Raw genomic sequence first — 15,928 nt, forward strand, 5'->3', positions numbered from 1 at the left:
GTCTCCTGCCTCTCGCCGTGGAGCACTGCCAAAACAATCTCTCCGAAGCTCTGGGGGCATAGTATCCCTCATCAGAAGCTGATCCTTACAGGATCAGTGAAGATCCTTAGCACAACTTTTTGTCCTTATTTTCTACTCACTACCGACACACGGTCTAGGTGTCAAATTGCACGCCTTCCTGTTCTTTGCCCTCCCTCTGCAAGTTCTGGCCGGTGCGGTCTTTAAAGCAGATCATTTCCTTCCGCCTCCCATCTGCTCCCACACCTAAACCTCTCCGGATTTCTCTAGAAGGAGGTCATTTCTGCCTTTTCTGAGCTCCCCAGAACTGCTTTTGCAACTGCCGTGCACACAATGAATTTCTTCTACGTCTGTTATAGTAATTTATGTACACTTTATCTCTCCTGCTAAACTTCTTTAGAACAGGATCTATGTACCATTTATCTATACTAGCTCAATGCCTTGGACACAGAAGAATCCTTTAAAAACCTAAAAGCTAATGTATCTTTCTATGTTTGGAAAAAGGTGGAATAATAATCTGGATTTCATTTGTTTAGAAGAAACGTTTAACGCTCAGATAGTGTGGTTGGTAAGTTTTTGTTTGACCTTTAACACATTCGGCAATTACTAGATGTGCTTTCGCTATATGCCAAACAGCCTTCTAGGTGCTTGTGAGCTGTCCCACTATCATGAAGCCTACAGTGGGGGAAAGGAGAATGTAGGGAAACTAATTTGACATTTTTTGAGTACCCAGTGTGTGCCAGTAACTGGATTTACTGAATGTTATTAATGGATGAATCTGAGTAGAACCCAAGTCCCCCGACACCAAATGCCTCTCTGTCAATCCAAAGGCATCACTGTGACCTCCTTTACAAGCAGTTTTCTATAGTTAGTCATACGTAAGGCCTGAACTTCTGGAACTAGATAATTGGTTCAGTTTCATTACAAGATAGAATCATCCTAGAAAGGAAAAAAAAAGAAGAAATGTAAATTGAAATTTGCCTAATTGCACAGTCCTGCAGAAGTATTCTAAACAACTTTCTAAAACCATTGATTTCTCACTGTTCAGTTTTGCCAGTCCACTTATTTGAAGCCAATTGAAAATGCCTGTTTTCCACTTTGGACCTTGGAGTCAATTGTTGGTCAGTTTCTGGTAGTTCCTGCAGTTTGACTTAGTGACAGGATAGTGCCATCTAGTGATGAAAAAGGACAATTTGAAGTTCTTGGTCTTCTTAAGCTTCTTGCGGGGGCGGGGGAAGAAATCTGGTTTTCTTCATTCTATTTTTTAGTGTAATTTTCAGAAATATATTGCAGCAAAAGGGTGGAAACAGCCCATCATTTTTGTTTAAGAAATTATGTATTATGTAGATGTATCTGAAAAGATGTATTTTACAGATTTGCTTGTATTTTGCCTGATTCCAAAAGCATTTGTAGCAATTATAGAAAACACCAATAAAATGGTAAAGTATTTCAAAAATGATAAATGCTCAGGATCAGTAAATCTTCAGCTAGAAGAAGAGGTATGAACACTGTTTAAAGCAATTTTATTGTAGTTGATTACTACTTGTAAAGTGGAAAATCTTCTTGCGATGGGAATAACTCAGTTGCTGAATTTCCTTATTTGGAATGTATCGTTTCACACATCTCTGTAATTAAGGGCTAATTCTCCAGTCTATGAGTTATGCAGGCTCTCCTTCCCTTTCCTTTGCTACTCTGTGATTTTACACAATTGTTTTCAAAAGTGGGGTCTCAGGACCAGCAGCATCAGCATTACCCGGAAACTTGTTAGAAATACAGATTTTTATACCCCACCCCAGCCCTACTGAATCAGAAACTCAGAAGTCTTGTGTTTCAACAAGATGATTCACGTGCCACTCAAGTTTGAGAACCACTGTTTATTAACATCCCTATTAGAAAATAATTGGGAATTGAAAAAGAAGATTAAATATGAAAAAGCCTACTTTTAGCTATTTATTAGCAACTCTGATTTTTTTTTTAATGTTTTAGGGGCCAAGGAAATTGACTAAATAAAATAATGTTGACTTTTTTGGGTCTTCTATTTGTCTATGCCAAGTTAAAAATAGGAGCTGTCCATGACTACACAAAAGGCAACTTGAAAGGACAGTTCACAACGTGCTCTAACAACTCAAGTGTAGCACAGCATTGCTAACTCAAGCATTTTAAAATTCTTGGCACCAATAAATGTTTCCAAGGAAAATATCTCCCCCTTGAAAGTTAACGTCAATATGACTCACCCCAAATCATATTTATTACATTAAGATTAGCCCAAACATCTAAAGAGCAGGCAAAAGATTATGATCAATTTATAGAATTTATGATCAATTATAGAATTTTTGTCAGGCTTAAAGTATATAATTTTCCTATCTAAAATTCAAATTCAGAGTTGAAAAATTAAAGTTCAAAATATTGCTTTTCTTGGTGGTTGAGTTTTTTTAAACAGCAGCCATGAAAACAAACGTATGTTTAAACTAGCTGTTGAGTGAGGCTGCCCTAGGAATCGTACTTATGTGTGGGTCATTTGTAAGTTGGATTTTTTTAAGTTGGGAATTTCTAAATATGGTATAATATTTAGCCATAAAATAAGAAATTTTATAGACCACCTCTCCTCCTTCAAAAAAAAAGACCAGAGGAAAATAGTATGATAGGTGAAATTCTAACATAAGTCTAACATCAGGTTTATCAGACCTTCTTGTGGATACAGAGTCTACTGAGGACCAGTTCTGTCTATACAATTAGAAAATTCAGGATATGTAATCAGAGGAAATAAACAAGTGGCATCCATGACCTTTATTTTATCTCGTTTTGTTTCCTTTAAATTATTTTAGCCAAATCTGGAAACGCTTTAAGAATGGGTTGGGTGTAAGCCAGGGACCTTAAGAGCAATTTCTGATTCTGCATTCTGTACAGTGAAATGGAGAAACAGAATTTGAAAACATTCTGCGTTGTTGGAAGGGTGGGTAGGAAAGGGAAGTAACAGGCTTTTCTGTGATTGTCGGGGGTGGGCATGAGGTTGAAGAGCAGCAGCGGGCAAGTGTTAGGTCACCTCTATTTGGGTACCGAAGATCATCCGTTGACCGCCCTGCTAAAGTAGGCTAAAGTTCTTTCTGGCTGAATGGAAACAATAAGCCATTATAATGCCTCAAAGTTAAAACAATATTTTAAACTACTTTGTACCCCTCTACGTCTCATCTTCAGTAAGTTATCGATTGGTCTGAGATATTAAAGTTTCAGGGGTCACCTAACCTTGGACTCATAGAATCACAAAAGAAAGCTTCAAAATCCTCTACTTCCGGCCGACAGCCTATTAGCCAGGAAGAACTGTCATCACTGACTTGTAAGTCCTCCAGGATTCTGTTTGTTAAACTCATCGAGGTGACTTCAGAGTTGGATGTCTTTTCTAAAGGTGCTGACCTTGGGAACAAAGAGTCATTGATTGATTGTATTTTTTTCAGTGATATTTGACCTTCCCTCATGGCTCTGCCAAAAAAAAAAAAAATTTTTTTCTTTCCAGTTACCAAAAAGGCCAGTTTTTACAGGATGCATGGGATCTAACGGTAGAAAATTTTTAAATTTTTTCTGAACTTCAGTAAATTGGGAAAGGTTTTGAAGGATTTTTCTGGTTCATCTAAAAATACTACTTCTTTGACTACAGAGACTAGAAACTTACGTTTCTTCTTCAGTCTTAAAGGCGTGTCACACATGATATTTTTCTATCACTAAGTTCCTTGTGAGAAAAAAGAATGACAGATTTCATAGTTAGGAGAAACCATAATGGTCACCTTGTCCAGACGTCCTTCCAGTGCTTGAAATCCTTTTACAACATCCCCACAGGACGTCACTCAAACTTACAGAACTGAAAATGTTCAAAGGGAAGTGGGAAGGAGTGGGAATGGAGGACAGAAGACAGAGTGTGTCAATTACTCCATTTATATTGTCTGCAATATGCTACCAGTTTGGAAATTTACATAAATCCATGGTCCTCCAGAACTTGCATGACCTTCGGGCCCTAGTTATTACAGTAACTTGCAATCAGAGAAACATGGTCTGAGTTAGGGTTTCTTAACCTTGGCTCTTTGCATTTAGAGCCAGATAATGCTTTGTTGGGGGAGGGGCTGTCCTGTGCATTGTAGGATGTTGAGCAGCTTCTCTGGTCTCTACCCAGTACATGCCAGTAGCACTTGCTTCCCCCCGCCCCCAACACACGCAGTCTGGTTTGATAAGCAAAAATGTCTCCACACTTTACCAAATATCCCAGGTGACCACAGGATGTCACAGGAAAGGGGTGGGGGAATTTGTGTGCAAAAATCTCCCCCAACTGAGAACTACTGTCCTAAATTAAGAATGTGTGCTGTGAGATACACATTCCTAAAGAAACATCCAAATCATTTACTTTAGGAAGGAGTAGTTAAGATCTCAACTATTTCCTTAGTCAAATAAACAAACAGCTCCACAACTGACAAAATGTTGGTACAACTCTCTTGGGTTGTTTGTACCATGAATGTGGAGCAAATATTTCAGTCTATCATGTCTTTATTAAGTGTCTGTGAAAACAGGCTATTGCAATAGATGCTGTAAAATGGAAACAGCAGGACTATTAGGCAGATGCCAAAAACCCTCAGCTTTAAGGTGCACATCAATTTTGGTAACTTTTTAGTGAAGTGTACTGAATTACTGAATTTTCACAAACCGAACATACTGTGTAACCAGCAACGAGATCAAGAAACATAAGCGGCACCCTGACACCGTCTTCACTGGATCCCTCCCCTCTACCACCACCACCTTGACCACAGCGCTCTCATTCCCACCTCCTGGTCTGGCTATTCCTTTTGCAGGGCTCTACCTGGCTTGCTCCCTCACCCCATTCCCGTCTCTATGCAGGTGTAACCTCTTTTGAGAGCCTCCCCACAGTCTTAAATCTCTCTACTACTTTGGCCCTGCTTTAATTTTCTTTACAACTTTTATCACACCCTACTTTTGTCTGTCTCCCCAACATGTAAGAATCCAAGAGGACAGGAACATCGCAGGAGCTTGGGAAATTGAAGGCATGGATAAATCCAGATTTCAGAAATTTTAAGCTGAGGAAAATGCAAGTCTTAGAAATGAGGAAATACCATCATAACTGTATTCACTGAGTGCCTGCTATGTGCCAGTCATTGCAATAAATACGTTTATGTATTATTTCTTTTAATTTGTATAATAACTGAACAATGGTACACGTTAGGCTGCTTTCAAATGTAAGCACCAAAACCCAACTAAAAGGTTAATTAAAAGGAATGTTTAATATCGCATAACAAATGGTCAGGAGATGGGGTGGCCCCAGATTTGACCAGTTTCGTAACTCAAAGATGTTATGGTTTCAGTTTGTCTTCTCTGCCATTTTATTAGCTTTCTACTCATGGTCACAGATGGCCATTGCGATTCCAAATGTCACATCCTTGCTCAGCAGTCTCCAGAAGCAGGTAAAAAGAGAGGCTATGAATATGTTTTTCTTCTTATGAGAGAAAAGTATCTTTTTCCAGATTCTCCTGATATCTCATTGGCCAAATTCCCTTACACGTTGTTACAGACTGCATGTTTGTGTCCCCCGAAAATTCATATGGGATAGTGTTTGAAGATGGGACCTTTGGGAGTTAATTAAGTTTAGATGAACCTTTTGCTACTGAAAAATAATTAAAACACAGCCTCTGGTAACAACAAAGTTAATAAGAAAAGCTCTATCTTTATTCCCTCCCCTTTAAAGCGGCTGAGGAGACTGGAAACAATTTTATAATGTGTGTGCTACACCTACACACCCAGATCTTGGCTTCTAAATACCATTCAGTATTAGAAATCAGGGCTCCTTGATGAAATGGTTGATTCTAAAGCCAGGACAGGGAAAATACAAGATGAGCCTGGAGCATCTTGTAATACTAGACAGTAAGAAAGAGCTCAGAAAACAAAACATGGGGACATGTCAAAGGGACACAGAATCTAACCATAAAGATCTTTCAACGGCCAAAGCTGGAACTATTTAAACAGTAAAATAAATTAAATAGTATTGGATTATAACCCACAGAATAAAATCAATATGCATGAATCCAAGCTGATAAAAAATGATTGAATTAATAAACAAATAAATGAGGGAAGAACAGACAAATCTTTCTTACTAAAGAATTCCAAATAATATATAGAGATGCCCCCGCTCCCGGAAGTGGAGCTTAACCTCTCTCCTCCTGGCATCCCTACTCCAAGGGTGAGCTAGACTTAATGATACATTTCTAAAGAATACAGCAGGTAAAGGGAAAAACAGCAACTTTACAGTGGAGAAACCTACAAAGGCTACTTTAACAAATATTGTCAGGTGAGTATCATGTACCCCTGATATGCTGTGAGTAAAAGGCCACCTCACCACCACTCTGTGGTGTTCTTTACAAAAGCACATCACCCGTTTCTAAACATAAGAAAAACAACAGATAAATCCAAATGAGAGGACAGTCTGCAGGATAATTGGCCAGTACTCCTCAAAACTGTCAAGGTCATAAACAAGGAAAGCCTGGGAAATGGTCACAGACCAGAGGAAATTAAGGAAACATGACTGCTTCATACAATGTGGGATCCTAGATTGGATCCTGGAACAGAGAAAGGACATTAGTACAACAGTAACATCTGAATAAAGTGTAGTAATTTAGTTAACTGCACATTATCTAAATATACCAATTTTGATATCTTAGTTTTGACAAATGTACCACAGTTATTTAAAATGTTAGCTTTAGGGACTTCCCTGGTGGCGCAGTGGTTAAGAGTCCACCTGCCAATGCAGCGGACACAGGTTCGAGCCCTGGTCTGGGAAGATCCCACATGCCGCAGAGCAACTAAGCCTGTGCACCACAACTACTGACTCTGTGCTCTAGAGCCCACAAGCCACAACTACTGAGCCTGCGTGCTACAACTACTGAAGCCCGCGCGCCTAGAGCCTGTGCTCTGCAGCGAGAGAAGTCACCACAATGAGAAGCCTGTGCACCGCAACGAAGAGTACACCCCATTTGCCACGACTAGAGAAAGCCTGCACACAGCAACGAAGACCCAACGCAGCCATAAATTAATTAATTAAAAATTTTTTTAAATAAAAAAGTAAATAAAAATAAAATGTTAGCTTTAGTGGGAAATGAGTAAAGGCACTCTTGGTACCCTCTGTACAATATTTGTGTAAATCTAAATATATCCCTGAATTAAAAATTTATTTAAAAAGAAGTGTGTGCTGAAACAAATACTGTATGTCAAATGTACTTCCATTAAAAAAAAAGTTTAGGGAAATTCTCAAAAATCAAATGCTGCTATAACTAAAGCATTAACAATAGTAAAATGTAAATGGGATAAAACCCCTTCAGAAGCAATGGGGCAAAGAAAAAAAAAAGTGTGTGCTACGCAGTTGTTGAAACTGGGTGCAGGCTATGTGGATGCTCATTGTACTGTTTACTCTACTTTTGTATATACAGTCATCCCTCCGTAATCGCCGGGGGTTGATTACAGGACTCCCCCACTCCCCAGAAACCAAAATACGTGGATTCTCAAGTCCCTTATATAAAATGGCGAGGCGCGTCTTACTCCGTATCTGTGGGTTCTGCATCCGCGGGTTCCGCGTTTGCAGATATGGAGGGCTGACTATAACTGCAATTTAAAAGTTTTTAAAGGTTAAAAGTAAGTAAATTCATGAAATAGAAGATCCTCTGCTTTCAAGATATTAGCAATCAAGAGTGACAAAGTTTCTTGTGTTAACTACCGAGATAATGATGAATAGGTGGACTTTGTTGTCTGTATCCCTCAACAAACAAATGATATTGCATATCACAGTTCTACAACTTTGCTACTTAAAGTGTGGTCCAAGAACCTGCAGCCTTGGCATCATCTGAGAGCCAGTTAGAAATACAGAGTACAAAGCTGAACTCCAGGCATACTGAATTGAAATCTTCATTTTATCAATAACAAGATCCCCAGTGAACAAATACACATTAAAACTTAAGAAGCACTGTTTATAGTCATGTAGTTTTCTTAACAAGTCACATCTAAAAAGTACATTCCAATGAAAAATGAAGATAGTCTTATAAAGGGTTTATGTTTGACTAGAAGACTCTAAATTGGCCCCTTTTGCTTACATCCTGGGGCACATGATACTTGGTCAGAATGATAACATTTACTTAAAATAACACATTTAATATCACACCTTTGCTAGGCCCAATAAGATTCTAGGGAAGAATAAAAGTGGTAAATATTTTATCCAGCCAACTCCTCAGTGTGGCCCATACAGAGAAAAGAAACCAGTAGTTAGGAGGCTGGGCAAGAAATATATCACTTTTTAAGAATGTCCCCTGATGATGTGACAATGAGGAATCCTGGATCTAGTCCCTAGTCTTTCCCTTCAAAAATACCCACCAGAGAAACATGCAGAGAGGACTGATCCATTCAGCATTGCTTTCACTTGTTTTTTTATACCATGGCACCTCTGAAAGTACATAAATTTGGGGAGCATGACTTTGGTTGGAGATATCTCTGGCCATTGCTAGCTGGTAAACTAGTAATAGAGGATAAGGAAGAAACAATATATCTGACCATAAAATAGAAAATTAGCCATGGTGGTTCATCTGCCCCAGAGAAACTCATATTAGAGGCTGAACATCCACTGTCCTTAAGTATCTCTTTGCAAGGGTGGAAACAAGAACACGTGCTACGAGGTAGAGGAAAGAAAGGAAGGTGAAAGATCCATGTGTAGAACAGACCCTGCAAGAAGCCTTCAAAGGGATGTGAGTAAGCAAAAGAGACTGAAAAATTGTAGAGAAAGCCCTGCTTTCCATGATTTACCAACCAAGGCTTCATGGATCCGTGTGACCTGAGATGCACATGAAAAAGGGCAGACAAGACTGAGAAAAATCCAAACTTAAGACAGATTACAAAGAATTAATACATAAATAGCAGGTGAGGAAGTAAAGGCAATAAATATAGACAACTATTTCAGGTTGGAATTGTAGTAGAAGAAGGATATGGAGCAGTAGATTAAATGTTAACAGAAACAAGGAAGAGGTTTGTTTGTGTGATTTTAAGATGGGGAAGATCTAACTTTGTTTGACCGACCAATGGGAAGGAAATAAACATGTTTGATGAGCCAGCAGCAAATGAAGATAAAAGATTAGTGAAAGGAACAAGTTTCTTGAGAAGATAAATGTGGGAGAATAAGTGGAAAAGTTGAAAATAAAGCACACAGATGATGGTTAACCTTGGAAAGGCATCAGGACACCTCTTCCTTGGAGAAAGAAGGGAAGGAGAGGGTGATGGAAGATACAATCTCAGTCAAATAAAATGTGGGATCACTAAGAGTGGGTTCAGAAGTGTGGTCAATGTGATTGGGGTATTGCCTGGAAGTTTGGGATGGTATGATAGGGATGCAATACAAGAAGCAAAGATAAGGCCGTTGTATAATTTATGGTCTGAGTGAGCACACTTTTGAGAATGAAAGGGGTGCTGACAGATGGAATGCCTGCACAACAGGACTTGCCTGGGCAAACGGAAACATACATAGTCACCCTAGAAACAAACATCACCCCTGTGGAGGGAGCATGGATGTGTGGCGGGTCCATTCAATCTCTCTGGCCCTCTCTAGCAATGTCAGTACAGGGTCAAAAAGAATCATAGTTAGGCTTACAGAGTTGGGGGAAAAAGTGAGGCAGGAATATTAGAAGATCAAGAGATTGAGGATCCCTGAGTCATTGGCAATATCTTTGGAAAGGCTGGCAATGGTGGAAGTGTTCTTAAGCCACTTGCCTCTTGTGGCAATTGAGCAAATTTATCAATCTCAATTAATTTCAGTGTAAATAGCCACATGTGGCTACGCTGTTAGAAGTGCTGGTTCAGATTAAACCGAGAGAAGAGGGAAGCCAAGAGGAGATTAATGGACTATAAACAGAGTGCTGCAAAAGTCAAAAGGCAGGAAGGGGGTTTGTTGTGCAGATTTAGAGTAAACATAACTATTTAGTTCTGTAGAATGTTGTGCAGTATAAGTCCAGAGTGCTTGATAAGAACCAAAGAAAAGAGCTGGTAGGCCCGAGGAAGCTGAGGAATGAAGTCTGAATATGGGCAGTCATGTGTGACCCGAACATGGGGCATGATGGGAGTTAGCGGGGGAGGGGGAGGGGGGCTCCATCTCCCACTAAAGGCCTTGAGGAAAGGTAAGTGGGTCCCTGAGAACATGAGGTGAAAACCACAGGGTAAGGAGGGAAGGACCAGAGAGTGGCTAAGATTTCAAAAGGAGAGTTTGTGTCTTTGTTTTTCAGATATGAGTTGTGTTCTGAGCTTCCTGGGGGAGGGAGTATGCATATCAAAGAATATGGATTCCTCTCTCTGGCCCTGGTCATGGTGGGAAGCAAAGGGGAAAATTAAAATTTGTTTCCTTTTGGCAAAGACAGATAGTAGTGGTTAAATACCCCCCCTTTTTTAATGTCTATAATATCCTAATTGCTAGGTTATTCATTAACAAAGTACTTAAGCTGAATTGAGTGATAAATCGTATTAAACAACAAATAATTTTATTTTCCAGATCTGCTTTAACTTTGGAAATGGACTCCATTTAGAGGTAAGGAACCGAGGGGATTATTCCTGTCTTTTGGACTCAGGGGCTTAATTTTATGGAAGACAGTTGTGCCTTTCCCAGATTGAAAACACACACTCCTGCTGAAACTGCTAGGTAGCGTTTCAGGGGGCTCCAGGGAGCTCCAGTCCTTTATGTCTCAGTGCAGAAAGAATTCAGAGAGAGGCAAAGTGATAAGTTAGAAGTGATTTATTAGACTAGGACACTTGTGAGGCTTCCAAGGGAGCAGGCAAGCATTGTACTTCTCCAAGTACTTAGTGGGCTACTTTTTCAAAGGAAGAGGAGGGAGGGGGAGAAGACCACCTTCTTTTTCATTCTTTGAGTCTTCAATCATTAACTCCTCCTACATGCTGGGCGGGGGAGTTTTTGACCCTGTATGGTGCATCCAGGACCGTCATGGCACTATGGAAAAATTATTTCAGGTCTCAGTACAACGAGGGTCTTTCACTTTGAAATGTCACCTTTCCATAAATTACTGTTTTTTGTGTGCAGAGAGCATGTCCTAGGGGTCATTACCTTGCTGACGTCACTGGGCAGGTTGTAGGCCTTATTTTCCACTAGTGTTTGATTGTTTGGGGGCATGTCTCGTGCTTCTGTTTTGCATGGTTTTATTGCTAAGCGAGCCGATCAGGCTTTGATGCTAAGTGACTTGCTCTGCTTTGAGGCAAGCAAGCTTGTTTCAGGATTTTTCCATTGCTTTCTTGAATGATCATTAACGTACTGGGGTCTCCCAAAGTCCCCTAAAGTTCTCTCTCTATCTACATTCCCCTAGTGGGATTTCTGAGCTAACTACTTGATTATTCTACTCTATCCCTATCACCTCAGACTCAGCCATTCCCACTCAAACACACGCACAGGAACTTCTATCCAGGCGTGTCTGTGCAGCGTATTTTGACAATCTAAGTGTCCATCAATGAGAGAATGGTAAAACAATTTATGGTACATGGAAGAATGTCCACGATGAGGTACTGAATGAAGAATCAAGGGGCAGGACTTCCCTGGTGGCGCAGTGGTTAAGAATCCACCTGCCAATGCAGCGGACACGGGTTCGAGACCTGCTCTGGGAAGATCCCACATGCTGCGGAACAACTAAGCCCGTGTGCCACAAACTAAGCCTGCGCTCTAGAGCCTGTGAGCCACAACTCCTGAGCCTGCGTGCCACAACTACTGAAGCCTGCACTCCTAGAGCCCGTGCTCCACAACAAGAGAAGCCACACAATGAGAAGCCTGCGCACTGCAACCAAGAGTAGCCCCCACTCGCCACAACTAGAGAAAGCCCAAGCGCAGCAACGAAGACCCAATGCAGCCAAAAATAAAATTAAATAAATAATGAATCACCCTTAAAAAAAAAATCAAGGGCCACAATGAGATGTACAGTATAATTCCATTTTTATAGAAAAAGAGACCTTTTTACATGTGCAGATGTATGGTCATAAGAAAAGATCATAAAAGATATTTATCAAAAAAAAAAAGATATTTATCAAGCTGTTAACAGTGAATGCTCCAAAGTATGAGTGGAAAAAGTAGGAGGATGTTTTACATTATAAACTTTAATGTTATTTTAATGTTTTGATACATAATTTAATTTTTTCAATTATAGAAGAATTTTTCCACTATAAACAAAGAAAAAAATCAGTGACCTAATGATAACCAGTGTAAATATTTTGAAATAAAATACATGTTATATACAGCAACAAAATGAGTAAAACTGTAAACCTAGTGTAAAAATCATTTCTGATCTTAAAATACTAGGTCAGCTGTATTAAAATTTTCCTTGGATAAAATATATATTCATCTATTAAAGCACAACTGAAAATTTATAGAATAGTTTTCTACCTAAAGTTTTTGATAAACTAAAGTTGGGTGATTTAATCCTTTAACGTCATTCTTAAAACAATAAATCCATTAACTGACACTTGCACTAGTTTTAGTTAAATTGACATCAACAGGTTACTGACATGTAGTCTTAAAACATTAGTAATTCATTTTTATATTATAAGGCACCACAGAAAAATAAAACTTCATTTTCAGTCAGTAAGAAGAAAACTCATGATTTGGTACGTTAATTTTAATTTGCCCATTTGTAAGATCACTCAATTACTCTCACCTTTTTAACTCTTCACTCTGGGAGATCTCTTCTGACCGATAAAAAACTGCTTTGCTGGTTTGGAAACAAGCTCTTCAGGTATATAGTGTTTGCCAGAGTGTATATATTTCCTCTTTGAAAATGAAGCCTGTTAAAAAAATATGAAATTTATACCGTTAAATTTGCACAGCCCCTTTTCAACTTTTAGTAAATTTCAGGATGCCATACTAATGTCTTAGGGTACTTAATCATTTGGGGGCATTATTTTGTTGTTTTAGGCCTTACACTCAAGAAATGAAAATAAGCTGCTTCCTAAACATACTCACTCAGTGAGGCAAAAGCGCGCTTGGATTACTGCCCCTGTGGCTCTTCGGGAAGGAGAGGATCTGTCCAGGAAGAATCCGATTGCCAAGGTACCTTCTCAAGGGGAACAGGGTAATGCATGCGTATTGCTAAAGTGTGGTCTGAGGACTTTCATGTTCACTTTAAAATTTTAGGAAAATTATATGATGTACTTACTGAGGTTTTAATATTCCACATATCACCTGGAAGGGCCTCTTTCCCATTCTGGAAGATGCAGCATTATTGGTGAACATATATATATATATTGTTGGGCTTTGATTCAACTAAGAGTTGAATCTGGCGCTAGTTGAATCTTTGTTTAACAGAGTGTTACAATGCTCAAAAGGAGATAGTATCACGTGTTGGGGGCGGGGCAATGTTCTTTTTCCTACCACCCTCCTAGTTTCTCTGTCTGTAGCCCTGGAAGTTGGACTGACAAAAAAACAGATTAACAAGAGAAAAACAAACAAGCTTAGTAACATGTCTGTCGCGCATGTAGCACCCAGAGGTGAGTAACTTAAAGGTTTGGTTAGGATTTGGGTTTATATAGCTACTTAGCAAAAGAACAATAAATTTTTAGAGAAGTGACGAGACGAAAAGGACCTTGAATCTCCAGGAGCAGCAAACTGTGGGAAGGCAGATATATGAGCAACTAATAATAGAAAAATCTAGTTAGTCAGGTTTGTTTTGTGGATTCCTCTGGTCCTGTCTCCAGGCTGATAAGGATCTAACTCCTGTGGTTAACCTTTGTCCTTCCTCTTAGAGAGTGGGGGAAAGGCACCTTTACAACTTTATGTCCTGCTCTTAGGCAAATAGGGGGAGGGCAGAGAGCTTTCTTGTATCTGATTCTTCTCAATTGCTTTCGGCTTGAAATAATTCTTATACCAGAGTTGTGTATTCTGCCACCCTACACATGAAAGTAGTTTTCAGAATGAAAAGAACTGATATCTAATAGGTGGTAGGGTGACCGACCACACATCCTGCCTGAAACAGTCTGAGTTTGTAGCCATTGTCCTAGCCTAATCATTAATAACTCCCCTTTCACTCTCAAAATGCCCATTTTTTTGGATAAATTTTATGGTAATTCTATTAATATGTATCTCAGACTTATCATGTGCAAGTCTGAACCCCTGATTTTTCCCAAAAGCTGTTCTCCATAAGTTTTACCCATTTCAGTAAACAGCACTATAATTCTATCCAATATTTCAAAAATGCAGCAAGTACTGTCAGTTCTATGCCAAAAATGTATTCCAGATCTGTCCACTTCTCCCCACTGCCACCCTCCTTGCCCGAGTCATTGTCAGCTCTGACCTGTGCTACCAAAAGCGCCCCAACTTCATCTCCCTGCCTTCACTCTTGCCTCTGCCTCCCCCCACCACAGTCCATTCTCCAGAAAGCGGCCAGAGTGATCTTTTGGGGGTTTTTTGTTTTGGTTTGGTTTTTTTATAAATTTATTTATTTTCTTTATTTATTTTTGGCTGCATTGGGTCTTCGTTGCTGCACGCGGGCTTTCTCTAGTTGTTGTGAGCGGGGGCTGCTCTTCCTTGTGGTGTGCGGGCTTCTCATTGCAGTGGCTTCCCTTGTTGCGGAGCACGGGCTCTAGGCTCACAGGCTCAGTAGTTGTGGCACATGGGTTCAGTAGTTGCAGCTCACGGGCTCTAGATTGCAGGCTCAGTAGTTGTGGCGCACGGGCTTAGTTGCTCCATGGCATGTGGGATCTTCCCAGACCAGGGCTCGAACCCGGGTCCCCTGCATTGGCAGGTTGATTCTTAACCACTGCTCCAACAGGGAAGCCCCAGAGTGATCTTTTGAAAAGACAAATCAAAGCATCCCCTTGGTGAGACCCTTTCAACAGCTGCCCACTGCAGTGGAAGGAGTAAACTCCTCTCCTCGGCCTACAAGAGCTCTTGGGATTCATTGGCCTTGACCTCCTCTCTGACCTTAGCTCCTGTCAGCCCCCAGCCCCCACTCTGCCACCTCCCTAAGTTGACACAAGCCATTCCAGCCTCCCACCCTTAGCACTTGCTGTTGCCTCTGCCTAGAACCTCCTCCCCACAGATATTTGCAGTATCTCACAGCATCAAGCCTCTAGCCAAGAGTTACCTCCTGAAAGAATTCCCTTCCCGGCCTCACCGGTCTCAGTCCCCTCACTCGTTCTGCTCAGTTTCTAGCTCATTCGCCTCCAGGACATTAGGTCATAAATTGCTTGCTTGTTGTCTGGTTCCCTCAGTAGAGTGTAAGCTCCCCCAGGGCAAGGGCTTAGTGCCCTGAGCAGTGCCAACATCCAGTAGGTGTTCAGTAAACATTTGTGTGAATGAATAGTTGTTCATATGCAAGTTGTACCTTCATCTTTCCCATCTTATAAACATTATATATGATGAGCTCCTTAAAAGAAAGAGCAGCTACAGAACAGAAGACAACACTTTCCTTTTTCCAACAGCATGTTGTTTTCATAGAAGCCTTCTAAAATCTAAATGTTTAATTACGGTTTTACATAATGGTATGTATATAAGGAGTTAAGCTTTTCGGTTTGGTTTGGTTTGGTTTGATGAGATATCTGAGTCATTCACACATTCTTTCACACATTCTTTCCGTAAAATGCATTGATTCTTTGGGGTTCGATAAGTGTTAGCTATTCTTCTTACTAATTTTAATTATAAAAGTTGTTCGTCTTATTGTGGTAAATATTTCACAATACATATGTGTATCAAATGATCACATTGTACACTTTAAACCTACACAATGTTATGTCAATTATATTTCAATAAAGCTGGAAAAAAGTGAAAAAAAAAAGTTGTTCAGAGTAAAATGTACATAAAAAGCAAAAGATCTTGTATTTCCCTAACTTTCCAAATTCTCTGTCTAGG

General features: G+C 39.9%; 1 protein-coding gene across 7 annotated transcripts in view; it reads left to right on the top strand.

The window, feature by feature from the left end:
- DSG2 (desmoglein 2) overlaps positions 1 to 15,928 on the top strand; it is a 63,213-nt gene that overhangs the window by 22,513 nt on the left and 24,772 nt on the right. For all 7 annotated transcript variants that reach the window (XM_027127672.1, XM_027127675.1, XM_027127674.1 and 4 more), the window contains 2 exons: positions 10,583 to 10,618; positions 12,998 to 13,132. In XM_027127672.1, coding sequence (XP_026983473.1) covers positions 10,583 to 10,618; positions 12,998 to 13,132 — 171 coding nt within the window. The remainder of the gene's footprint in view (positions 1 to 10,582; positions 10,619 to 12,997; positions 13,133 to 15,928) is intronic.

The sequence above is a fragment of the Aethalodelphis obliquidens genome, unplaced genomic scaffold, assembly GCF_003676395.1.
Source record: "Aethalodelphis obliquidens isolate GAN/ISIS:26980383/991018 unplaced genomic scaffold, ASM367639v1 scaffold32, whole genome shotgun sequence".
In the NCBI taxonomy this organism is placed as follows: domain Eukaryota; kingdom Metazoa; phylum Chordata; class Mammalia; order Artiodactyla; family Delphinidae; genus Aethalodelphis; species Aethalodelphis obliquidens.